General features: G+C 41.5%; 1 protein-coding gene and 1 long non-coding RNA gene across 7 annotated transcripts in view; one reads left to right on the top strand and one right to left on the bottom strand.

Annotated features, from left to right (window-relative positions):
• The window catches only part of LOC110524384 (nuclear factor 1 C-type), a 114,436-nt gene extending 92,684 nt beyond the window's left edge, over nucleotides 1-21,752 (bottom strand). For 5 of the 6 annotated variants that reach the window (XM_036978124.1, XM_036978125.1, XM_036978127.1 and 2 more), the window contains exon 1: nucleotides 19,324-19,791. In XM_036978124.1, the coding sequence (XP_036834019.1) occupies nucleotides 19,324-19,353 (30 nt within the window). In that variant the 5' untranslated portion in view covers nucleotides 19,354-19,791. Of the gene's footprint in view, nucleotides 1-19,323; nucleotides 19,792-21,544 lie in introns of those variants that run through there. The other variant, XM_036978126.1, reaches the window with a different exon arrangement.
• LOC110524386 lies at nucleotides 20,217-27,116 on the top strand. Its single transcript, XR_002473579.2, has 2 exons — nucleotides 20,217-21,774; nucleotides 26,744-27,116. It is a non-coding gene; the product is annotated as an uncharacterized LOC110524386 (long non-coding RNA).
• Nucleotides 27,117-27,738: the final 622 nt, after the last annotated feature.

Below are 27,738 nucleotides of genomic sequence, written 5' to 3'. Positions count from 1 at the left end.
ACTGTTCTCTCTGCTACCGCACGATAAGCGGTTCCTGAGCGTCAAGTCTAGGTCCAAAAGGCTTAACAGCTTCTACCCCCAAGCCATAAGACTCCTGAACAGCTAATCTAAAGGCTACCCAGACTAGAGGTTGACCGATTAATCGGCATGGCCGATTAATTAGGGACGATTTCAAGTTTTCATAACAATCGGTAATCAGCATTTTTGGACGCCGATTACATTGCTCTCCACGAGGAAACTGCATGGCAGGCTGACCACCTGTTACGCGAGTGCATTAATGAGCCAAGGTAAGTTGCTAGCTAGCATTAAACTTATCTTATAAAAAACAATCAATCTTAACATAATCACTAGTTAACTACACATGGTTGATGATATTACTAGTTTAACTAGCTTGTCCTGCATTGCAAATAATCAATGCGGTGCCTGTTAATTTATCATCGAATTACAGACTACTTTGCCAAACGGGGGATGATTTAACAAGCGCATTTGTGTAAATGCAGTCGTTGCACCAATGTACCTAACCATAAACATCAATGCCTTTCTTAAAATCAATACACAAGTATATTTTTTTAAACCTGCATATTTAGTTAAAATAAATGTATGTTAGCAGGCAATATTAACTATGGAAATTGTGTCACTTCTCTTGCATTCTGTGCAAGCAGTGCGAACTGTGTGAAGACTATTTCTTCCTAACAAAGACCGTAATTAATTTGCCAGAATTTTACATAATTATGTGCAATGTAACAGCAATATTTAGACTTAGGAATGCCACCCGTTCGATAAAATACGGAACGGTTCCGTATTTCACTGAAAGAATAAACGTTTTGTTTTTTCGAAATGATAGTTTCCGGATTTAACCATAGATAAGTTTCAGATCCATGGATGACTGGAGCAACCCATGTCATGACGAAAGATTCAAAAAGAACAAATCTAGATTCATAATGACACAGTTTAAAGCGACGATGCAGACATATCTCTCCTCCTCCGTCAGTGCCAGAATGATGAACTCAGAATGCAAATACTCAGCCGATTCAAGGTGAAACCCCTGATAAGCTTCCTTTCCTGTAAATGCAATATGACATTTTTTTTTCAGTCCGTGTCTCACTTCAAAGAACTTACTTTTAATCTGTCCTCTCCAACCCTCCCCTGGCTTGCTCATACTGAGAAAGAGAGAGAGGTGAGCAGGGTAGGAATTCCCTGGTTTGCACCCATGCTGACAGACTGACTGAAGACTGAAAGTAATGTTCTGCGAGCAGGTTGAGGCGCCGACACTGCAGACTTCAGCTGAGACCACCACCACGGTTAAGTTGTTAGGCCGCCAGCGTGGGAACAAGACAAATGCTTCAGCCTGACATTGAAACTGAGAACCCTGCCAGCCCGGTTCTGATCACAGGTGTGCTAGTAGGGCTCTTTGAAACAAAGACAGGCAGTCATACATTAGCTACATTGATTGGTGCAGCATAACAAAAAATGACACAGGGGAGTCACGTCTCAAAATCAATAGTGTTTCAACACGTTCTGCTTTCCCTCTCCCCAGCTCTCTTTCTCCCTCTCACTCTCTCTCTCCCAGCTCCTTCTCTCTCTTTCCCAGCTCCCTCTCTCTTTCCCAGCTCCTTCTCTCTCTTTCCCAGCTCCCTCTCTCTCTTTCCCAGCTCCTTCTCTCTCTTTCCTAGCTCCCTCTCTCTCTTTCCCAGCTCCCTCTCTCTTTCCCAGCTCTCCCTCTCTCTTTCCCAGCTCCCTCTCTCTCTTTCCCAGCTCCTTCTCTCCCTCTCTCTCTTTCCTGACTCTCTCTCAGCTCTCTGTCTCTCTCTCTCAGCTCTCTGTCTCTCTCTCTCAGCTCTCTCTCTCTCAGCTCTCTGTCTCTCTCTCTCAGCTCTCTGTCTCTCTCTCTCAGCTCTCTGTCTCTCTCTCTCTCAGCTCTCTCTCTCTCTCTCGCTGACAGACAGTGTGTTTATCTTGGTTCGTTGTCTAGGCTACAGAGTAGACTATATATACTACAAACTATTACTACAAAGACAATATATGATCAATGATCTATTTGTTGTTCATTAAATTGGATCATAGATTAATGATTTTGTGTCGCCACATGGCTCAGAACAGCATGATTGGTCAGGTGTCCTCAGTCATGCATTGCTGAATCTCACAGCAGAGCAAAAAGTTTGAGCTCTGACCTTGTTAAGCACAAAACAATGGGCCTTCGATTTATAGGATCAAAATGCCCAAGCCCCCTTGACCTTGAGAATATATGCGTTCTCATAGACTCCCATAGCCTCCTATTGACTCTACAGTCCCAGGCCTGAGAGACCCTGACCTCCACACTAAGCTCTGCTTCAGCCCCAACTCAATGGCCAGGTCAGACAGGGCATGACCTCGGGACTAAAACGATTTGAGGCCATGCACACTGACATTGAGAGAGCATCGCCAGGGGCCACTCCACATTATGACACGGCTGACATGAATAACTTTCAAGTTTTATTAGTGGTATGTACGGGATACACATGGTATACAGTACACCATCCAACTAAATGCTTACTTGCAGGTTCCTTTGCGACAACGCAACAACAATAAGAAATAATAAAATATAAGAATATGAACATAAAGGAAATGGCTCAGTAGAATAGAAAACATTTTAGCATTAGTATAATACAGGAAGGCACCATTTATAGTCCAACATTTACACGTGTTTTTGGGAATTGGTGGGCAAGTGTTTAAATTGTGCAGTATTTAGTTGTAATGTGCTTGTAGCATGAATGTTTGTGGTGTGTGTGTTTGGATTAGTGTATATCTGTGTGTATATCTCTGTGTGTGTGTGTGTGTGTGTGTGTGTGTGTGTGCGCTAAGGTGTGGAGAATCAGTGCAGGTGGTCAGTCCAGTTCAAGTGTTCAGCAGTCTGATGGCTTGTAAATAGAAACTGTCTCTGAGCCAGTTGGTATCAGACCTCATCCATGGGTCTTTGATGATGCTGCGGGCCTTCCTCAGGCACCGTTTCAAATAGATGCCCCGGATGGGTGGGGACACAGTCCAAGTGATGTATTGGGCCATCTTCACGGTCGTGGTCCCATTCCCGCACCAGGTCAGGATGCTCTCGATGGTGCAGCAGTAGTATTTGGAGAGGACCGGGATGGCTTTGTTTTGCTGACGTAGAGGATGATGCCACCAAAAGCGTCGCACGACATCCATCGAAACTCGCATCGGACTAACCAACCGGTTACTGGGATCAAATGCACCCTAAAGGAGCCATTGAGCGGCTTGAGTCACAGATGCTGTTTTTCACTCAGTAATAATATAAAACCATATGCATGACATCATGACAGAACTTTCTAGTGGTGCTGTTGGATCATTTCCCTTCATAGTTCCAGTTTGTTACAGTTGGACACATATAAAATGGGTTTTATTGGCACTTGATTCAGATGTTTTCCTGGTCTTTCCCTTGCAGTAGATATCAGAAACCACATACCCAGTGAACCTACAGACACACAAAAAAGGCCTAGCTAAAAAAACCATTGTAACCGACTTCATATAACAGCCGGTGGCAAGACTGAAAATTCCAATGCGCCACGGCCCATCGATAACTATCAGAGGGGGCCCATGTAGAGCAGACACTGTGACTGCAGGCATGTGGACACGTCATGCCTCCACACGTGAACATGACAGCAGCAGACCCCATTAGCTCCAGTGACCCAGAGATAGGGTTGATACAACACATACTGTACTCACACAGATACATGTACAGTGTGCTCAGGAAAAACACACCTTTAGATACAATATATACACAAAAGTATGTGGCCACCCCTTCAAATTGGTGGATAAGGTTACTTCCGTTACTGACAGGTGTATAAAATCGACATGCAATCTCCGTAGACAAACATTGGCAGTCGAATGGTCTTACTGAAAAGCTCTGTGACTTTCAACGTGGCACCGTCTTAGGATGCCATCTTTCCAACAAGTCATCTTTGCTCTGCTAGAGCTGCGTCAGTCAAATGTAAGTGCTGTTATTGTGAAATGGAAACATCTAGGGGCAACAAAGGCTCAGCCGCTGAAGTGGTAGGCCACACAAGCTCACAGAACGGGACCTCCGAGTGCTGAAGTGCGTAGCGTGTAAAAATGGTCTGTCCTCGTTTGCAAAACTCACCGAGTTCCAAACTAACTCTGGAAGCAACGTCAGCACAATAACTGTTTGTTGGGAAGCTTCATGAAATGGGTTTCCATGGCCGAACAGCCACACATAAGCCTAAGATCACCATACGCAATGCCAAGAGTCGGCTGGAGTGGTGTAAAGCTCACCTCCATTGGGCTCTGGAGCAGTAGAAACACGTTCTCTGGAGTGATAATTCACGCTTCACCATCTGGCTGTCCAAAGGACGAATCTGGGTTTGGCGGATACCAGGAGAATGCTACCTGCCCCAATGCATAGTGCCAACTGTAAAGTTTGGTGGAGGAGGAGGAATAATGGTCTGGGGCTGTTTTTCATGGCTCGGTCTAGGCCCCTTAGTTCCAGTGAAGGGAAATCTTAACCCTACAGCATACAATGAGATTCTAGACAATTATGTGCTTCCAACTTTGTGGCAACAGTTTGGGGAAGGTCCTTTCCTGTTTCAGCATGACAATGCCCCCGTGCACAAAGCGAGGCCCATACAGAAATGGTTTGTCAAGATCGGTGTGGAAGAACTTGACTGTTCTGCACAGAGCCCTGACCTCAATCCTATCAAACAGCTTTGGGATAAATTGGAACACCGACTGCGAGCCAGGCCTAATCGCCCAACATCAGTGCCTGACCTCACTAATGCTCTTGTGGCTGAATGGAAGCAAGTCCCCACAGCAATGTTCCAACATCTAGTGGAAAGCCTTCCCAGAGGAGTGGAGGCTTTTATAGCAGAAAAGGGGGGACCAACTCCATATTGATGTCCATGATATTGGAACGAGATGTTCGACAAGCAGTTGTCCACATTTGGTCATGTAGTGTAGCCTAGTGTAAAAACTGCTTGTTTTACTTCATTTGAAAACTTTATCTAATCTGGTATCTTCAGAATACTATTCTTATTAGCTAGAGTTTTTAGTTAAGCACAGACTACTGGTGTGACCTGTTGTAGTAGCTATATGGCTTATAGTTTTCAATCATGTTGATAGCATGGATCTGGTAAGATCATTTGACTGTCATCTCATTCCAATACATTTATTTATCCGTTATTTTACCAGGTAAATTGACTGAGAACACATTCTCATTTGCAGCAACAGCCTGGGGAATAGTTACAGGGGAGAGGAGGGGGATGAATGAGCCAATTGTAAACTGGGGATTATTAGGTGACCGTGATGGTTTGAGGGCCAGATTGGGAATTTAGGCAGGACACCGGGGTTAACAACACTACTCTTACGATAAGTGCCATGGGCTCTTTAATGACCTCAGGGAGTCAGGACACCCATTTAACATCCCATCCGAAAGACAGCACCCTACACAGGGCAGTATCCCCAATCACTGCCCTGGGGTATTGGGATATTTTTGTAGACCAGAGGAAAGAGTGCCTCCAACTGGCCCTCCAACACCATTTCCAGCAGCATCTGGTCTCCCATCCAGGAACTGACCAGGACCAACCCTGCTTAGTTTCAGAAGCAAGCCAGCAGTGGTATGCAGGGTGGTATGCTGCTGGCATACATAAAAAGGACAGTCTCTGAAAACTATTTCCATTCCAGCTGTTTCTACATTACAATAGTCTTTACTTAAGTGGAGACAGATTACAAAATGTTTTCATGGAATTCTGACGTCCTTTTGAAAACTGCCCCATTTCAAAGCATGTCCGCCTCTGTGAGAGAGAAACAATGCCATTTTGTAAACTAGACCATTCCTTTTTAGGCTACACTCACAGTCTGAGTCATCATGTTTAGGTTTTTACATGTGAAGGCGCACCATGTACACAATCATTAAGTCATTGTACAGTGAAAGTACCGTATGCACTAGATAGAACACAGGCCCCCTAGACTTCAGGCAAATACAACGGAACATGACTATACATACTAACATATTGATGTCCCAATTACGGTACACTGTGCATGAAAAGTAGAACATGGAGTCTTGGAGAGGCATCTGCGAAATGGCATAAAGCGCACCACAGGGAACCCTGTGATAAACTACTCACAGCTGGATTAATAATGGATGTTTATAACGCTGCTAAACACAACAAAACTATTTGGGAAAGCAGACAACAGCTATTTAAAACCCGCCTGTGTAATGAGCGTGCCAATGCAGGCTCAGACAACACTAAGCCCAGAACGGTCCTCCTCCCAGCTCGACGGAGAATAACCCACACAAGACAGGGAAATAAACTGACTGTGGTGAAGTGCAGACCACAGACGCACAGGTGACAGGTCTTCCAGTTTCTACAGAAGATGTTCATTTATTGTAGTGTCATAAAGAAATCATATTTGATACTATGTAAGGTGATTTATGATTAGAATGAGGGGGGAAAAAGGGACCGAGGCTGATTATGCCTGAGGAGCTAGGGGGTTTCAGTAGCCTTCCTGGCCTGCGGTTGACTGGTCCGTCTCCTCTCCACCCCTGTCCTCTCCACCTCTTTAATCACATTAATTGAATTTGGGTTCAGCTCTCTACTGTGACAGCACAGTTCTAATCCTGGAGAATCCAGGGAAAAATAACTAGGTCTTCCTTCTCTCTCTATGTCTTTTTTGCCACTCCTCTATGTCAGGGGAACCGCAGATCCGAGAGAGAGCGAGAGACCCAAATCAAATTAAATCTAATTTCAAATGGGATGAATAATTGATCAGTCAAAAAGAGGAGGCTATGGAGCCTTTCAATAATTTAAAGTCAGAAGTGAATTTCAAGACTGGCTGACAGTTATCCGTCCCAGTCTGAAGCTTTCTTTATCAAGATGGGTTAAGTCATATGGTTTTTAAAAGCAACTGTGAGAGTTTTATTGAAGCTCTAACAAAATGAGTTGCCGTCAAGAGAACGTAGTTCTCTTCCATGAGTGCTAGCAACACTTGCAGCCTCTGCGCTGTCAATCTGGTTGAGGGGCAGGTATAAGGTGTTTAACATTTGAGTCATTTAGCAGACGCTCTTAACCAGAGCAACTTGCAGCAGTGACTTCATACATGTTCATACTTTTTTCATACTGGTCCCCAATGGGAATCGCACCCACAACCCTGGCATCACAAGCGCCATGCTCTACCAACTGAGCCACACGGGACACATACAAACATATTTTACTCTACTAACATCTCTAATGAGAAAAATGTCATGGACGGATAAGCTGTTTGGTGCCAGAAGCACAACCGTTCACAAAATGTTTAGCCTCTTTAAAAGTATGTCTGTAGCAACTCTGTTAAGGTGCTGTAATATTCAGTAAACATATGAGAACTTGCATACGTGGATCGATGTCTTGAACAACCAGTTAGATTTCCTATGATCATAAATACAGTTGTCCTAAGTTGCCCTGACCTCTTTGTCCCTCTTAACAGCCAGGATGTTCTGGCCAAAAGCCTCAAGGCATTACATAAATAGAGGGAAATAGAGAATTGCAATAGTATTACTGTGCTTTTCTAGTTGATTAAAGCACATAAAAGCAGTGGTTTAAAGTACTTAGGTAAAAATAGTTTAAGTACTACTTATGTCGTTTTTTGGGGTATCTGTACATTACTTTACTATTTTCCCTGACATCCAAAAGTACTCGTTACATTTTGAATGCTTAACAGGACAGGAAAATGATCCAATTCACACACTTATCAAGAGAACATCCCTGGTCATCCCTACTGCCTCTGATCTGGCAGACTCACTAAACACGAATGCCTCTTTTGTAAATGATGTCTGACTGTTGCAGTGTGCCCCTGGCTATTCTTGAAAAACAAAAACATTTAATGGTGCCATCTGGTTTGCTTAATATAAGGAATGTTAAATGATTTATACTTTTACTTTTGATACCTAAGTATATTTAAAACCAAGTACTTTTAGATTTTTACTCAAGTAGTATTTGACTGGGTGACTTTCACTTAAGTCATTTTCTATTAACATATCTTTACTTTTACTCAACTATGACAACTGGGCACTTTTTCCACCACTGCATAAAAGTACGTTGTTGTTTTCCATACTGGTCATTGAATGATTCAAATAGAGAAATGCTGGAGGCTTACGTGGCTGATTAAAAGAAACGACAATTTGTGTCTATTCATAGAAATTGATTGAATAGATAAACATGGTTCTATATCTCAGAGGGCACAACAGAAGGATCAGCTTAAAAACCAAATATAATTAGGACCAGCTTGGCAATGGATAAATGTCTGTTGACTTTCCGCTAAAAGTTTTCCAGATTAAACTAACTCTGACCCAAATTGGAAGAGCTTTACATCTGCGGCGCCATTCTAGGTAAAATAACTGAGTGACCTGATCATGACGGGCCAACAGCAATCCCCTATCTCTGTCTCTTTCTCTCCATCTCTCTCCATCTCAGTCTTTCTCTCTCTGTGTCTCTCCCTCGCTCTGTTGCTGGGTGATTTCTCAAGCAGCAGTAAATCCTGACAGTGATGTCCCTAGCGCCTCTCTCCCTAACAGTTACATTCAATTACATAACATACTAGCGGGCTAATCTCCCTAATCCCTGTCGTGCCACAACAGGGCACCGCTCTGAGCCTTGAACAAAGCCTGTTCTTTAAGCTCCCTTCCTCCTCCATAAGTGTTTTGAGGAAGAAAACCCTGCCCTGAGAGCTGTGCTGGAGCCATCAGGCCTTGTGCTGCCACTCAGTGAGATGTGGGCTGACTGCTCCTTGAAGATCAACCCACTGAGCCTCACTGTGGCTGAATCCCACTCTGGTAATGAGGTTCGCTTTTATTGAGTCTTCAATTGACCTGCTTGTTCCCTAGTCTCAAGTATCATTTTGTAACTGGAATCTCCCAGTGATATTGAAACAGCGTGGTCGTGGGGGGGGGGGGGGTTGGAGAAGCATCCTTTCAGTAACACATGTTCAGAATCATCATTTCATAATATGCTAACTTAAAATATGACTGGGAAAAAACGCACACCATTTCTCTGAGGAAGTGAGGAAGCTAAATGCTTTGTTTCAATATTTTCCCACTGAAACGTTAAATATGTATTCTATTTCCTGTAGACTGAGTGTTCTCAGAACAGCTCAAATGAAACCGTTTGCTGTACTTCACCATCGGTTCATTGATGTCATCACATTCAACCTTTACTTAGCCAGGTTACAGTATTGAGAATGTATTCTTTTTTCCATACGTGTTCCATTAGACAGCCTCCTCTACAGCTTCCAACAACCTTGACAATGTTTATCAATAAACATCACACCGCCTCGGAGTGCAGTTATGTGGCAACCATCAGGGCTGAAGGAAAAGGAAATTCTCATGTGCAATATTGCCTGTTGAGATAAGACTGGGTGAGAGCGATATTCCTGTCCTACTTCTGCAGCCGAACGGTGCTGGAGTCATATTAGGTCACAGCAGAATGGCCAAATGTTGACGTGTCCTCATGGTTCCCAGCTCGTTGCCAAGCCTCCTAATTCACAGGGAGCCCTGTCTGGGCTTGTGACACACACACCTCTGAAGGGGCCTGCAGTCTTTCTGCTTCTCTCTCCCTCTCTCTCCTTCTTTAGGGCTCAATACAATCGGTTTTATTTTTTCCCCAAAATAAAAAATGTTCCCCCTGTTTTTTTGGCAGGGATTCCTCTCTCAAAATCACACGTTTTTAATAAAAAGACAACAACATCGTGTGTTATAAGTCCACGACAATGCTTAAACCACATCAGGAGACCACTTTTGAGGTCTGGGAAAAATCTAAGAAATTTGTATCATTGGGTGTAGATACCCTATAATTCAGTGCGTACCAGAAGACAGTTAACATTATTAGCATGATTGCTAACGGCTACACAAAGTGGTAGACAAACATGCACACACAGACAGAGGCATTCCCACACTGCCGCTGTAGAAAGCTGAAGGAAAATAAGAATCACTGATGAATTTTGTTCATGTCTTATGATAATCTGTTGCAAATTACTGAATTAATGCATTTAGTAGATTTCCAACTTGGTTCAATACATGTTTTAATATTTTTGAACTCCGTTTTAAAGTCGGTATTCCCGTGATTCCGTCCGCGTTCTCCGCATCGCGGATTTTATCGGGCCCTCCTCCCTCGGATGTAATTTCTGACAACTCTTAAGCCCGTCGATATATGTTGCACAGTGTGAGAGCGCCGGGAAGACGAGGAACACACTCACAGTGTCATCTAAAGTGAAGAGAAAAGAGAGTGAGCAGGATGCTCATAAACCCTTTCAATAAAGAGACCCAGCATGAATAGATGCACTGTGCTCTGTCCTCAGTTTTTCTACTCTGCTCTGCTTGGTGGGAGAGCGGTTGTAAGTGAACGGTTCATGCAAAAAAAATGAAGTCCACAATAAAAGAGGGAGAACACAAAACTTGCTGAACATGGTTTATCCCCCAGCAGCTTTGCAAGTAGAGATCCATTCAGGCACAGGGTAAAGCCCCCAATCATATCCCAACCTCTTGCCAGCCCAGGCCCAAGCACTGTCCTCACAGGTATCCTAGGTCACCGCCCTTGAGAGTACACCCCCCACCCACCCTCCTGTTCCCCCCACTATTAGCATGGCACACCGGATGAAAGGGTGAACTTATTTCCCACACAAAGAAATCCCTCTACAGGGGGACAATGACAAACATGACTGTGTTGTAGATTTCCTCATTAGGTCAACTGTCATGGAAACGTTGACATGCACTTAAAAAATATCCTTTCATCAAAAATTCTGATCATCACCACCATCATCAGATCTTCTGAAACATCAATATCATACAATTCCCTCAAGAATTCACTTTGGTTTGCCCTAATTTTGGAGAGGAGCTTCCTAAATGAATTCAACTCATGTCTGGGACCAGTGCCGTGTGGCGTATGTGAGCCAAGGAGGGTTGAGTTCCAGCAGCCCGGCAGCAGCCAGCTAGCAGGAGTCCCACGGGACTGTCTCTATCTCCGTACTTCCTGCAAATCTCTACACTGAGCAGCCTCTGCTTTGACAGTGATATATGATGTGCCTAAATACTCGCACATTGTCTGCATTCACTGCCACAGTGAAGTTATTGCTGCTGAATAGGTCTTTGTGAGTTATTATTTTTCTTATGCAATTAAGTCAAGCCTGTGTGACTAGGAAACCCTGTTTTGACTGAGTGAAACTAAAACATGGGAGTAAAACCAACCACAGGCACGGAGCAGTTTCTAAGCATTTCAGGTTCCTGCTAAACCAAATCATTCAACAGAAGGGATCTGTCATTCCTTTCTAAATTCCACCGTTAGGTCAAAGTAACAATGAACAATGCGTGTGGTTTTGAACCTGCAGAACAGTGTCAGTTTCCTTTACGGTAAATGTTTTATGCTTCTGATTCTGCTAAAGAAACATAGGAATGATTTTTGTTCTGGTTATTACAGGCCGACTATTAAGCAGTGTGAAACTGTACCTCGGTGCACTGGGCTCCAACTCTTCCCCCTACTGTAATGAAATCACAAATGACCTGCAACGAGGATGGAATATCAGAACTGGGCATCTCAATAGAGGGCAGGATAGTTCCTTGTCACTTGTCCAACAGGAACATAATAGACACAAGAGAGCCTGCTGCAGAGGGCACCACCATACAGTACAACACACATCCCACCAGTACTGTACTGTAGGTCTGCTGGTGGACTGGGAGAAACCCACAGAGCCCACTGGGCTCCTGCTGCAGCAGTACAGTACCTGCAGTGTCCATGACCTGGATGAGATGACATGATGGGCTATGGATCAGGCTTGAAGAGAGGCTGTTCTACTGTCTGCATTAGAGCTGAACCCAGCTAGGAGAGACGGAGGGACAAAGAACAAGCCTGTTTTCCACTGTGACAAGCATCACTAATGTTTCAATTGAGTATGTTCTTAGAGACATGCATTTTGAAATATGCCAATAAACTGTGTTGCATTAATTAAATCTTAATTTGAGGTGGTAATATAGTACCCGTATTAATATTAAGGATATAAACAAAGTGGTGGACAAGTCACATGCGGCTGTCTCACACTGAGCCAAAATATTTTGAATTTCAGCTCCAGGAGGGAAAAAAACTCAAGCCATACAAAATATGCATGATTGACCTCCTGAGAGCACCTGCAGCAGAGCAGTGAGCAGTGCGAATGTTTGCTCTCCCTCAGCGGCAGTTGTGCATGAATGGGTCCCAATCACAGAACACAACATTATCTCCTCGCTTACCGTTCCTCTCTACAGCCTTAAACAACAGAACCATCTCCACACACTGCTACATGTATGCCGTTCTTTTACAGTACACAGGAGAAGTGGTGTTAAAGTGGTCATGATCGCCCTGCCACCCCGCACCAGCACCTCTGCCACACACACACACACACACACACACACACACACACACACACACACACACACACACACACACACACACACACACACACACACACACACACACACACACACACACACACACACACACACACACACACACACACACAATTATCAAAGGCAAACAGAGCCAAGATCCTGAATGCCCTTTCTATCCCTATGTGTTGAGCCTTCAAAATAAGAACTTGTCATGTGCCAGAGTATTCCTGATAAACAATTCATATCACTGTCGGATCAATATACACTACGTGGCGTACAGCCTCACACAAAGACAACCTGAAGCTATGATGAGATGAGCAAAATCCTTCAGAAAATATTTCCCATTTTACGAGCTCTATGGTACATTTAAGGATAAGGTTTGGTGGACGTTAGAAAGCGTAATTGAATGGTTAAAAAATCAGGAATTCAGTCAGGTGCATAAAAAGCCTACATAACAAGGCAACATAACAAGGCAACATAACAAGGCAACATAACAAGGCTACATTGGCACCAGCAGCGGACCAAGGTTAGATTCGCAGATATTTTTAAAAACCCAGTGCTGTGCCACGGCAGCAGTATATTTTTGATATCCCTCCAGTTGGAACATCTCAAAAAGCGTCTCCAGCAGCACTCTGTGTTGCCAAGAACGAAGGTTCATCTCACATCGACCTAATACTGAGCCTCAAACCCCGTAACTCTGAAACAAACTGCCTGCCTTCACAAGCTTTTATCCACTTCCAAAACACATACACAGACAGTAAACACAGTAAAGACCATGTCTCTCCATTTCCAGAGCTTTGCCCATGTGGGAACACGATAATAGATATTATATATCTTTCAGACAAATACAAACAAATACAAACAACTGAATACGAATAGGGAACACAGAGCTGTGAGCTGAAGTGTAGCCTGTTTGTTTGTGTTTGTAATTCCTTCTATCTAATAGCACTTCAGAGACTAGATGTAGTTGTTCTAACTGGCTCCCATAGGCCAGGTCTGGGCCAGGGTTTGCAGGCCAAGGCATCCACTATAAGCATCATTCCACAAGAGAGACATTTCCAACCTGGCTAAACTGTCACAGAGAGCTAGCAACACCCTGGTCTGGCCAATGTGACAAGTGAAAAGCCCAGAAAGCTTCCTCAGTTTCTAATCTCCCCTGGCTGCCGGTGAGAGGAGGTTGCATATTCAGATGGAATTTAAACAAGGCATCACACTGTAAATATTAAAAAATGTTCCTCACCATGCTCCCTGCCGAGGAACCTGGGTGTGATATGAAATGCAGCCAACCTTCCACAGACATCTGCAGCGACGGACACATGGAGTCCCAGCCTCTATGCCAAGAGTCCCGAGGTTTTATAACTGCAGGCACTTTTTAGGGTCCCCCCTCCCACTTTCCCTAGTGACAATCAGGCAGTCACCGGGATCAACACATGAAGGCAGTTGCTCCACTTAAGATCCGTCCCATTTTTCCACTTCTTGACATTAATAAATAAAGACTTTTAAAAAGTAGAAGACCCCCCCCCCACCCAACACTCCAGAGAAGCCAATAATCAAAATAAACTTAATTAGCATGTTGATTGGCACACGCAGGCAGACAGCGACCATCATCAGATACAGTGCATCTGATGAGCCGTGCAGAGGAACAGCATGTCAGGGACTGCCCCTCAGGACACAGAGAAAAAGTGGGGCAAGAATTTCTGCTCCAAAAGAACTCTCCCCACCCCCACTCTAGCAATGGTTGCTTCAGAGAGGACCAGTCACTACCCAGCAGGGGTTCTGTTGGAAACTGTTCGGTTTGAGAGAGCAGCAAGCGCCACTCAAAACACAATGTGTCCAACCATGGAGAGCATTTCAGCATTAGCTAAAGAAGGGCCTGCTCTGTCTGCTAGGCCCAGAACAACTGTTACACACAAAAACAGTTATTCTTGAGACTGGGCTTAAAAACTACTGGGGAGGAAACCTAAACTTTTATAACATGCTTATGCAACGCAGGCACTGATCGCACAAAAGCAAAACTATTATGCAGGACGGATGAATGGAAACAACTTTGCAAACGACAAGTACAGCAGGGACAAAAAGAAAGGTCTGTGTTGAGTAAGAGAACAATCATGAGATTTAGATTTCACATCCATTAGTGAGTGAATTCTGGGTGATTTTAACATGGTGAAATGGTTTGAATGTGTAGCGGCCAGCTCAGGCTTGGATTGGCCCGACGCTGGGCTCTCTCGTGGGCACTAATTGCAGCTCTAATGGAATGAATCAATGACAAATGGGGGCAGGAGAGCACACTTACAGCACAGTGGGATTTGAGATCTCCAGCAGACATCAGAGTGTGTTGGCAAACATGCCCCAAACTGTGTCTGCTCAGGCTTACAAAGCGGCAGTCTCAGATTGACAGATAATATAAACTGACATGCTTCAAAGTACTCTATCTTGAAAATGTTTGCCTTCAAAAAACAAATGGTGGGTCATAATTTAATGTTATTCATGATCATGTGATTCAGCATAATACATTTCTATATCTACATTTGTCAAAAATAACAGAAAAATTGTCATCCATGAATTCCACATATATTTTTACCAAGCATTAAACCCCTGCCTACTCATGTTTTGCTCTACTCCCTCTCAAAATATATATTTGACTCTATATCTGTTTTTGTATGCAGCTGTAGGAATACCCTGATGTGACTGTCACTTTGTAGCTGAGGGCATGCACTTAGTCATGACAAGATTTATTGACCATACTGATGCTAACTTGGGGTTATGCCCCTTAAAACCCACTGCCACAAGCAGGGAAACCTGCTGAAAATAATTTGCTAAACAGTGGTTTAGGGGTCAGCAAAAACTCAAGAATCGTTTATGATTAAGAATCGCTTATGAATTCAAGGAAATGAAACTCTGAAGTAAAGAAAAAAATATTCTTCTTGGAAAAGTTAGTAGAACATTTGAATCTTGTGATCTGCATTTCACAGCTACAGAGAGGAGAAGAAGCAAAAAAGGAATAATGTGTAATAACTTGTGTTGTGCGTTAGCAGTGCCACAACCCTTCAGGTTGCCAGCAGAGCCAGAGCCGCAGCAACGTTGTCTGGCTCGCCCTGCCTCCCTCCCTCGCTCTCTCCCAGCCTCCCCTCTCTCTCCCTGCCTCCCCTCTCTCTCCCTGCCTCCCTCCCTTGCTCTCTCCCAGCCTCCCCTCTCTCTCCCTGCCTCCCTCCTTCGCTCTCTCCCAGCCTCCCCTCTCTCGCCCTGCCTCCCTCCCTCGCTCTCTCCCAGCCTCCCCTCTCTCTCCCAGCCTCCCTCCCTCGCTCTCTCCCAGCCTCCCCTCTCTCTCCCAGCCTCCCCTCTCTCTCCCTGCCTCCCTCCCTCGCTCTCTCCCAGCCTCCCCTCTCTTTCCCTGCCTCCCTCCCTCGCTCTCTCCCAGCCTCCCCTCTCTCTCCCTGCCTCCCTCCCTCGCTCTCTCCCAGCCTCCCCTCTCTCTCCCTGCCTCAGACAGCCAGCAGACCAGAGGCCTCATGCAAGCCTGGTCCGGCCCTTCACCTCCTGTTGGCCTGCGACAGCTACAGTACAGTGCAGCAGCACACTGTGGAGCTCAGCCTGGCTCACTCCAGCTATCAGACCCTGTCAAAATCAACACCAGGAAAAGGTGCAACTTGAGCTGGGCACAAGAGCACCTTTCCTCCTCTCAGGTGGAGGCTCACGGCTCAGAAATTAGCATGGCAAAGTGCCTCAACTCCAACTTTAGAAAACTATAGTGGAGTGCGTTTTTGTAAACAAACATTTCTTCCCTCATTTAGAACGGGGCTACTAGTGGTCAGAATTCAGAAGTTTCAGGTGTTTACAAATTAAAATACACAGGAATTTATGAATTGCTTGTGCATTCCAACTCAATGAAAGGAGCCGATCGCTGCTGTTTTAAAAGGAACTGTTTCGCTTTCTTAACGTGAATCTAAATAATACAAAGAGCACTGATATTCTACTACCATAAAACAAGTCTGAATTCACCATTGTTCAAAACTTTTAAAGATGTGCATATGAGCAATTCAACAAACCAGCTGGCTGCATAAACTAGGAGTTAAAACTACAAATCCTACATAATTACTCAACTTTATTACTTTTCACGTCAAAATTGGTTTAGCATCTTAAATATTTCATTTGGATAATCTCAATGAATAAACCATAGGTGCATAGGCTCATTTTAACAAATCATAATTATATACTGTATATTTCAGTAAAAATATAATGTATTAATCTAATCTGAGACATCAATAAATTCTTATAAAAAAATTAACTGGCAAAGGTATTATTTAGTTTGAACTGCTACAATTCATATAAGGCAACTCCAAAAGCACACTAATAATACAACTGTCACCAGTATTATTACAAAGTTCAGTTACAATACTATTGAAATATACATTCAGTAAAACATATGGAACCTGTTGCATACAGCAACATGAGTAATTGTTCCTAATATTCTTTCTTGTCCTTCAGAATAACAGTTTAGAACCATGCAACAATGTGTCTGTTTATTTTTTAAGAAAAGTACAATTTCCTCTGTAATTAAAAGAAATCTTTGAACAGGGCTATAAAATCCATGGCAGATCCCAAAGCCAACGTAAATATGGCAGTTGTGCCCATCTGAATTACCACATTAAGTCTCATATTCAATATACAGTATGCTGCCTTTTACTGAAAATCGACCTTAAAACACCCTTTGTCCTTGCTTGAGTTCTGCCAACTGGCAAGAAAACCCAAGCTCTTCCCTGGATTCCTCTTGCAGTGCATTTATTAACGGAAACTAAAACACTATTTATGTCTTCAGCTATAAAAACTAGGTATATATATTTTTTATCACGTTCTTTTATGTGAATTAAGTTAAGTGTAATTCCATTTGAAAATAAAAAAAAACATTTGAATTTTACTGGTGAACTACATAGGTCTCTATGAAGACTTTATGGCTATGACTTATCATGTGTAAATGGATTCTAAAGACTATCAATAAATGGAAGAAAGTGTTTTCATATCTAGATCATTTTAACCAAGTGAAACACATCCACCTACAGACTGAAACAGGTTCCTCAAATCTAACCATGGACTATTATAGGCCTACCTAGCAAGGTCATAGGCTACGTGGTTTCTCTCATGTAAGCCAGGCTGTCCCTTTCTTTAGATATGACTTCTCTCTAAGTTTTACATTCAAAGTGTATGAAATATTATCTCCTCAATTACAACTCAATTAAATGTTAATTGCATACTAGATGAAAAATACATTTTCTTCAACTAGATGCCAAAAAATGTTGTGTGTCAACCTGACTCAAAATAGGCCTAATCCTAATGCATGAAGCAAAAACAAAAGATTCCTCAACATCAGGTAAGAAATGTGCCTTTGACTTGCTCAATCATAAATATTCTAAATAAATATCCTGACAGCAGACTGGGATAGCTGTTCTAAATAAATATCCTGACAGCAGACTGTGATAGCTGTTCTAAATATATATCCTGAGAGCAAACTGGGATAGCTGTTCTAAATAAATATCCTGACAGCAGACTGTGATAGCTGTTCTAAATAAATATCCTGACAGCAGACTGGGATAGCTGTTCTAAATAAATATCCTGACAGCAGACTGTGATAGCTGTTCTAAATAAATATCCTGACAGCAGACTGGGATAGCTGTTCTAAATAAATATCCTGACAGCAGACTGGGATAGCTGTTCTAAATAAATATCCTGACAGCAGACTGTGATAGCTGTTCTAAATAAATATCCTGACAGCAGACTGTGATAGCTGTTCTAAATAAATATCCTGATAGCAGACTGTGATAGCTGTTCTAAATAAATATCCTGATGGCAGACTGTGATAGCTGTTCTAAATAAATATTCTGACAGCAGACTGTGATAGCTGTTCTAAATAAATATCCTGACAGCAGACTGTGATAGCTGTTGTAAATAAATATCCTGACAGCAGACTGTGATAGCTGTTCTAAATAAACATCCTGATAGCAGACTGTGATAGCTGTTCTAAATAAATATCCTGATAGCAGACTGTGATAGCTGTTCTAAATAAATATCCTGACAGCAGACTGTGATAGCTGTTCTAAATAAATATCCTGACAGCAGACTGTGATAGCTGTTCTAAATAAACATCCTGATAGCAGACTGTGATAGCTGTTCTAAATAAATATCCTGATGGCAGACTGTGATAGCTGTTCTAAATAAATATCCTGATAGCAGACTGTGATAGCTGTTCTAAATAAACAGATAGACTATTTGGATACACAACTTTCCGCACTCCAAAATGTCACAAAACGCTTTAAGTGCACACTACTCCATGACACAGGTAAAGAACACACACACACACACACACACTATTTACAATGATTCTAAGCATTTAAATAATTAATCAGGACATCATTACTGAGTCGAAGTGCTCCAGGCCTGACCACAGTTCTTGGGGTGGTTTGTTGTCCCTCCTTAACTCAAGAGAGTGGGATACTTTGTGGAGAACTCTCCATACACAGGGTCGATAGCCTAACTTTTTCTGATACTTTAAGATGAAGAATTCTGATACTTCTGGCATGCACAGCTTGCCATCATGAGTCTTCATCGGTCACAGCTAATTAATTAAATGTTATTTTAGCCATACACTTCTCCAAAGTTAACAAACCTCATGAAAAGCTGGGACAAAAAAAAATCTGCTTTAAACATGAGTCAGCATAATGCTATTGAGTAAACTATAGCAGTGATAACAAAAAGACTGAAGTTAATATAGGCTGAGAGACTCAGGTTTCCACGTCTCCTTACCGACTGTGCCAACACTCATCCCGCCCTTTTCTAAACTGAAATATCATCTGCATTTCATAGCCACGTTCATTCAGTCAATACAGAAGCTCATGCATAATAACTCCCCAAAAAAGTAAGGAAGCGGAATAATTTACCTGAGTAAGACAGAGAGGAGAGTACATCATGATGAAAATGAATTTATATCGACTTGTCAGGTAGCAAAAGACAGACAAGTTAGTGAATCATTCTTTTACAGTTCATCATCATCATCATCACCATAAACGCCTCCACCATCGCCTCAATTGACTTGCAGTTTACGTCCACTAAGGTGTTAGCCCTCCAAAAATGATGACACAGAAGAAAAGTTCAACTTAATAATCCTGAAAAATAAAAAGAGTAACTTTGAATAAAAATTGGGAAAGCTGGGAAATGAAAAGGCTCGGGCAATCTGTTCCATTTAGGAAATGGGGGGAGAAAAAGAATCAAAGAATGACAAAATGAAAAAGAGGGAGGAATGAAATGACGTTATGAAAATAGCCCATCCCCCAAAAGAACTTAAAGAAGCAGTAACCCTGAATCCCTGTGTCCAGCAATACCCGTTAAATCCACGAAAAACAAAGTAATGCGTTTAGATCATCAGGAGCAACGCTGGAACGGATGGTCAGAAACGAAAATCGCAGAGGACTTTCTCTCACCCAAGCAAGAGCGTACACTCCCTCCCTCGCGAAGCATATCCCAGCATCGAGGACAGCGATGTTGCATGTGCGCTTGTGCCGTTTATTCAAAACGTGTCGTTGGCAAATTGCTGCGTAATATCGTACAAATGAACCATTGGAGTGCGTTGATGACAGTCTTGCATCACAGACACAATAGCCTGCACTCCCAAGTGGCCTCTCACGACTAAGTTACAACAAGAAACTACACTTAATTGAGCTGTTATTACTGTAAATGTAACAGCTTTTCAAAAAGTTCAGAATCGATAAACTTCTGATAACGTGGATATACTAATCATGCAATACCAATTCAGAAAACCAAGCTTCTGAATTCATCATCAGTTATCAGCTGTTTTCTATAATCATGTCACACAGACATCTATACAAACATCTATAAGCTATAAACGTATGTACGTAAAAGCGCAAAGACGTCAGTGGTGAGCATACAGTTACTTTTCATTGAATTCAGACTTAACCTACTTGTATCCATTTCTACAGTATTGTATTTATGGTCAGATGTGACTTGACCACAAAACAAGTGGTAGGTGTAATGACAATAATATTTGGAGAACTATCCATGAAAGATGATCACATTCTCTCTTTCAACTATATGGACACGTTCTGCTTTTGTAACTATGCACACAAAAAGTTGATTGTAAAGGGGCCTATAAAGTGTAAGTATATCCCCATGTCATTACACACAAGAGTACATGGACTCTCCATATGGGCAGACCAGAGAAAAAGGACATACAAACTTTCTTCTTGGTTTACTTTTGAGTGAGTAGACCAGATTATCTTCGGTAAAGCTAAGAAAACTATTCTGAGATCAGTCTGAAGGGACAATGTTGTCTGCATCAATATTGTTTTCACATTGATCTGACAATACCGTGAAGTAATAATTGCATCCACTCCTTTAGCACAAGTTTGTCTATAGCAGTTCGGTGGTGTTGGTGGGTAAATCAACCTTCATGAAGTGAACTGCAGTTCAGACAAAATTGGCCATTTTGTTATCTATGACATCCAAAAATATAACGTCCTGGATATATTTATTTGATATTTCCAAAACGGCGGGCAAAATAAATGATATTGTTTTCACAAAAACTCTAAATATGCCAGTTGAGAGCACTTTCAAAACACTCGCGAGTATGTGTGTTATAACGGCACTCGGACTGTACTGCATCCAGGGACGGAGCACCTCTGTCGGTCTACGGTTCAAATTCAAGCCGGCGCGCCTGAGGCTACGGCCATTTTCTGCTGAACAAACTAAACCCCGCACAGAGTCTATTGGCTTTGAACTTCAACTTGGCCTTCGACGTCCGGTACGGAATCTGCGTTGCCCCACTCAAACTGGCAAAAAAACTAATACATTTCACTACGGGAGAAGTGCCAAAACGCTTTGCAGACGATCTTAATCATTATGCGCTGGTGTAACAAAACAGTATGTCTGCATTTCTAGCCTTTCCAACGAACGTTCCGCTTGGCTGAAAACCAACAAGAAAATGAGTAGCCCAACTGCTGAGAAACAAAGGAGCAAAACACCAAAATACAGCTCTACGCTATTATCGTAATTGGATTTTACAAAGTGCACACAACTCGTGATCATTCTCGCCTTGCGTCTGTTGGAACATGGACAAATAATGATTAAATTGATTTGTTAACCTACCATTTCAAAGCGAAACTGCCAACCCCCCAGAAAAGTTATAGTTTATGCAGCACCACGGTTCAGCGCCTGGTCATCTCGTTGACGGGTTTCTATTATTATTCCATATCCATTTATTCGCGAACAGAGGTAATCCGTGGTCTTCGGAGGGGAGACTACACCGCACAGAGATCAATTAGAAACGTCCCACGCGAAGTCTGCAGCTTCAACCCCAGCAGAATCCTCGCTACAAGGTACAATAGAACAAAATAAAGATTTTAATATATTACAGCTACGATTTCGGGCAGAAACTGCTAACTGTAAACTGCTTGATGGTGTCGTAATGTATAGTGCTGTTGTTGGTTGTCTATCTTTAAATTACAGAACTGAGTCTTCGGTCTCATTGCTTTGCAGCATTGGACACATAGATGTCCTTAGTTATGATGGTACCAATGCTTCGTATGATCATGGATGTCCTTAAAGACGGCCCGAACGATGGGCTAATTAGGAGATCTTACAGTCGCCTCGGAGAAAGAATATATGAACACGAAGGTGGTGTGTGTGTGTGCGCGCGCGGATGTGTGTGTGCGAGAGAGGGAGTGTGTGTGGCTTAGGGCATTGTATTAGGGTGGCACTTGCTGCCGTAGTTCATAAAAAGCAAAAAGACAACTATTTACCCACTGTGAGCCGTTATTACAAAACATGTAATCTCTGATAGATATACAATGAAATTGTTCTTCCTCTCACTGTTCTATGGCAGGTTTCAAGTTTGGAACATGGCTATACTTCTCTCTCTCTCTCTGTGTGTGTGTGTGTGTGTGTGTGTGTGTGTGTGTGTGTGTGTGTGTGTGTGTGTGTGTGTGTGTGTGTGTGTGTGATTTCAGAATTACATCCCCAGCTTTTTATTACACTGGTGTAAACAATTCAATTCAATGTATTTCCTGGGAGAGAACCTCATGGTTTAGAAAGCTGTCAAAGTTTCAGGTGTTGTCAAATCTGCCATTGCCTTTCACCCCACTTTGCTCACACACTTTTCAAGAGAGCAGCAGGGAACTTGACCACAGTTGGTTGTGCGTAAATCCTCAAGGAAAATACATCTCAAGTTTGCTATAGCCTACTATTATACTAACATTCCAAACAGAAGATGATTTGATAATTTATTAATGAGTAGCCTATTTATAATTAATTCATAGCCTAGTCGTTTTGCTATTGATATTCACTTTCATGAATATAGAAGTATTCTTATAACTTTACTTTTTCACGGAATTAACCCCGCGTCTCCAACTGGTTTCTGCAGCTTCATATTGGAAACGTTAAAAAAAAGTTTACCAATATTCTTCAACAATCACGAAAGTATGTGGCTTATGACATGTTATAACTGAAAACATTTAGGAATGTCATACTTGAGTTTATAAGAGTGACATTCCCAAATAATAACCCAGTGTGTTCACCTGCTTTCTGCGTTTCAATTCATTAGGCCTAAAGCGATTGAAAACTGTAGGCCATGTGCACATTTAAAAACATCATGAAGCAGTATATATATTACATAATTCTAGAAATTAGTGATAATTGACCTACATAAATATGCATTCTTTAGTTGAAGAATTCGGTTTTTATTGCAATTATATAACTAGGTTCTAAGAGATGTGTAGCTTGCATGCGAGAGACCATTTTTGTCGCTACCTATCTTAAACTGAACTAATTATTTTTAGTACTAGCAATTACATCACCTTTGTATAGGTAATTACTGGATTATTTTTCTCTTTCGATTTAACTTCACTGTTCAAATGTCAAATGGCCCTTTCATTAGAATCGTAATATAACAATTTGATTAAGAATATTAAGGTCTTATCTGTGGTAGGAACTTGATTACGCAATGGATAATACACCTGTTTGAATTGAAGTCTCAGGTTTGCATTTTAACAGTCAAACGAATCATGCAAAATCCATACAGGAGTATTTAATATGAGACAAAAATCCATTCAGTAGTGAGTGTGAGATTGTGTTTTCTGACTTTGATTGCTAATGACGCAATAGCCTAATGTTTGATAGTTAGATCTAAGCCCAAACAAGGCTTTTCATTATTTTCTGTTTTTTGAAAATGCAGGTTTATAAAACTGAAAGCATTCATTTTTATAACATCTACTCATGGGAAAAAAATATTTTTTAACCCTTCAAATGCTAAAACAAATGTTTTACTTGTTGCTCACTTCTTGGATGACGTTAATAAAAAAATCAATTGGGGTCCATGCCTTGTGTATTTCACCACAGTGTACTGGGTAGGCCTATTTGAATTGAATATGGCTATTTGTAATTGACGGTTCCAACATGCATTGTACAAGATATTCATGGTTTGATTTTCAAATAACCATAAATGTATCATTTGAAGTCTAAATATAAACCTTTTTTTCCTAAACTGGTGATATGAGAGGTAAAGTAGGCTATTTATATGAAACAAACAATAATATTTCTAAAATGTCACACTGCTTTGACAATAAACTCAATGTCTTCTAATAACATTTTTGAAGAAGGCTAAATTGTATTTCTCCTGACATGGATTTAAAATACAAAATCACTTCCAGGTTACCAATAATTATGAGGTCTTTTACATTACACTGTGAGATAAATTATATTTTTTTTATTTATTTGTGGTTGGTTGTTGATACTTTTTAGTTCTGAAGTCCAGTAATTGTTCATTCTAAGCCCCTTAGCAGAAGTATTGGAAATGTTATAAAATGTTTATGATAGTTTTGGACAGGACCACAAGAACCTTCATTAAACAGTAAACAAAATTAGAAATACAATTATCTTGTATTGATTAGAAAGCCTCTGGCCAAACAAATGTTCTTGCTTGGAAGAGTTTGTTCAACTCTAGCCTATATGGAATGACATCAGAATAACAAATGCAACAGGTTTTGGCTATAGCTGCATGCGGAAATGTCTAATTAACCATCGGGAAACATTCACTGATCCATGGATGCATGAATCAAAAGAGGAGAAAGAGAAAGTACAATACTGATAACCTCAGCAGAACTACTTGGGATTGGTCACTCTTTTGTTTCTTTTACCTTGGGATTTCTTAAGAAACAGATGTCTGGTAGTTATTTTATGATTTCTAATCTGTGGCCTAAATTATAATGACATTATTAGAAAATCAAACTGAAGAAATCTTGCAGACAGGATTTAAAACATTGCTTTTGTCATTTAGTTTGAATGAGTTTTCAATATGAAACCACGTGGTGCAAACGTCATACAATCTCCCGCCATTATGCTATTGTGCATCATAAAGTTGTTTTTAAAATGTAAATGATTGATTTCATAAAGTCGCCCTTGTCAGGCTAATTTATAACTACATCTTCTCATGGTGTAGGCCTGATATAGACTCAATTGTGTGGGTAGTACGCCTACATAAATATAGCCTAAGGTATCATAAATGCTTGATTGAAACATTCCAAAGTATATTTCCTTTATTAATAAAATATGTATGCTACTGAAATCTCAGATTAGGATTTGGCCCATCAGGAGGCATTATACAGATTTTTTTATTTAAAAAAAATAATAATTATCATGAAAAGTGAAGAACAAATACACAGTCTTATAAAGCAGAGTGTGGGTCTGTGGGACCACTCACAGTAAAAGACTATGGGTTGGACCAAAAATATAAACGTAACATGTAAAGTGTTGGTCCCATGTTTCATGAGCTGATATTAAAAATGATCCCAGAATTTGTCCATACACACAAAAAGTTTATTTCTCTCAAATTTTGTGCACAGATTTGTTTACATCCCTGTTAGTGAACATTTCTCCTTGCCAAGATAATCCATCCACCTGACAAGTGTGGCATATCAAGAAAATGATTAAACAGCATGATAATTACACAGGTGCACCTTGTACTGGGGACAATAAAAGGCCACTTTAAAATGTGCCGTTGTGTCACTCAACACAATGCCACAGATGTCTACAATTTTGAGGGAGCATGCAATTGGCATGCTGACTGCAGGAATGCCCACCAGAGCTGTTGCCAGATAATTTAATGTTCATTTCTCTACCATAAGCCGCCTCCAATGCTGTTTTAGAGAATTTGGCAGTACGTCCAACCGGCCTCACAACCTCTGACCACGTGTGTAACCACGCCAGCCCAGGACCACATCCGGCTTCTTCACCCGCGGGATCATTTTGAGACCAGCCACCCGGATAGCTGATGAAACTGAGGAGTATTTATGTCTGTAATAAAGTCCTTTTGTGGGGAAAAACTAATTCTGATTGGCTGGGCCTGGCTCCCCAGTGGGTGGGCCGATGCCCTCCCAGGCTCACCATGTAGGCCGTCATTGTAAATAAGAATTTGTTCTTTAACTGACTTGCCTAGTTAAATATATATATATATTTTTAAATGTTATAAATGGCTGCGCCCCTACCCAGTCATGTGAAATCCATAGATTAAGGCCTAATGAATTTATTTCAATTGAAGGCCCAAAAGATTGTCAAAGACTCCAGTCACCCAAGTCATAGACTTGTTCTCTCTGCTACCCGCACGGCAAACGGTACCGGAACGCCAACGCCAACACTACTCACTGTTTATTATCTATGCATAGTCACTTTACCCCTACCTACCTCAACTAACCTGTATCCCCGCACATTGCCTTGGTACCGGTACCCCCTGTATATAGCCTCGTTATTGTTGTTTTATTGTGTTACTTACATTTTTTTACTTTAGTTTATTTAGTAAATATTTTCTTAACTCTATTTCTTGAACTGCATTGTTGGTTAAGGGCTTGTAAGTAAACATTTCATGGTAAGGAAAACTGTTGTATTTGGTGACAAATACAATTTGATTTGATTTCCTTATATGAACTGTAACTGTATGTTTCATTTATATTTATATTTTTGTTCAGTCTACAGTACATGTCATGTTCTGCAACAAATATTGATGTTGGAGAATAGAATCCTCTATCACCTGTAAAAATAGGACTTGACAATGTCAAGCATACATTTGTTAATAGACTCTATTTGCAAGATGCAGAGAGGAAATTTTATGAAATCATTAAATGAGAGCAAAACCCCACCTTGATTAAATAGTACATACATTACTCAGTCAATAACTACTTATGTTACCACTTGCTTACACAATGCAATTCCTGAGATTCATTCACTTATGGTAAAATTAACTTGCAGATTCATGATGTGTCTAACCCACCTTTGGTTATCTGCTCTTCTCATCCATAGGCCACTGAGTTTGGTGGAGTAAGCTGTCTTGGCATGCCATCTGACCTTACCACAGGACGGCTGTGCTGGACCGAGCGGGAAAGACATGATCCCACCGTTCAATGTGAATTGAAGGGTTCCTGTAAAAATCTACAGCTAAAAAGGTGTATTTCCTAAAGACAGAGGAGTGAGAGCCAGGACTCACGCTATGACATCAACTGACAATGAAAGTAGTATTTCAAACCTCAAAACTATGACAAGGGCCTTGCATGTCATCTTTACGTAAGTCAACAGGATGCATGCAAAGCATACAGATATGCTGAACTCAATGGAAAAGTGAGTGAAGTGTAATGTTTGACATGAATAAAGGTCTCCTGAAGAGGGCAGTACCAGAGTGTGTTTCGTGGAGTTGCCTGGTAGTCAGCATTCTGTCTCACTGCTTTATGAACCTTACAGTGATGCTCACTTTATAATGGTGAAATTCTAAATGCTATACATCAAAATGATAAGAAACTACACTACATGACCAAAAGTATGTGGACACCTGCTCGAACATCTCATTCCAAAATCATCGGCATTAATATGGAGTTGATCCCCCCTTTGCTGCTATAACAACCAGCCACTCTTCTGGGAAGGCATTCTAGTAGATGTTGGAACATTTCTGAGAGGACTTGCTTCCATTCAGACACAAGTTCATTCGTAAGGTCAGGCACGGATGTTGGGCAATTAGGCTTGGTTTGCAGGCAGCGTTCTAATTCATCCCAAAGGTCTTCGATGGGGTTGAGGTCAGGGCTCTGTGCAGGCCTGTCAAGTTCTTCCACACCAGTCTCAACAAACCATTTCTGTATGGACCTTGCTTTGTGCACTGGGGCATTGTCATGCTGAAACAGAAAAGGGCCTTGAACCAAACTGTTGCCACAAAGTTGGAATCATATAATCATCTAGAATAACATTGTATGCTGTAGTGTTAAGATTTTCCTTCCCTGGTACTAAGGGGCTAAGCCCAAACCATGAAA

Source organism: Oncorhynchus mykiss, chromosome 5 (genome assembly GCF_013265735.2).
Source record: "Oncorhynchus mykiss isolate Arlee chromosome 5, USDA_OmykA_1.1, whole genome shotgun sequence".
Taxonomy (NCBI): Eukaryota; Metazoa; Chordata; class Actinopteri; order Salmoniformes; family Salmonidae; genus Oncorhynchus; species Oncorhynchus mykiss.
Note: the sequence above shows the minus strand (reverse complement) of the source record. Positions and strands in the feature narration are given on the sequence as shown.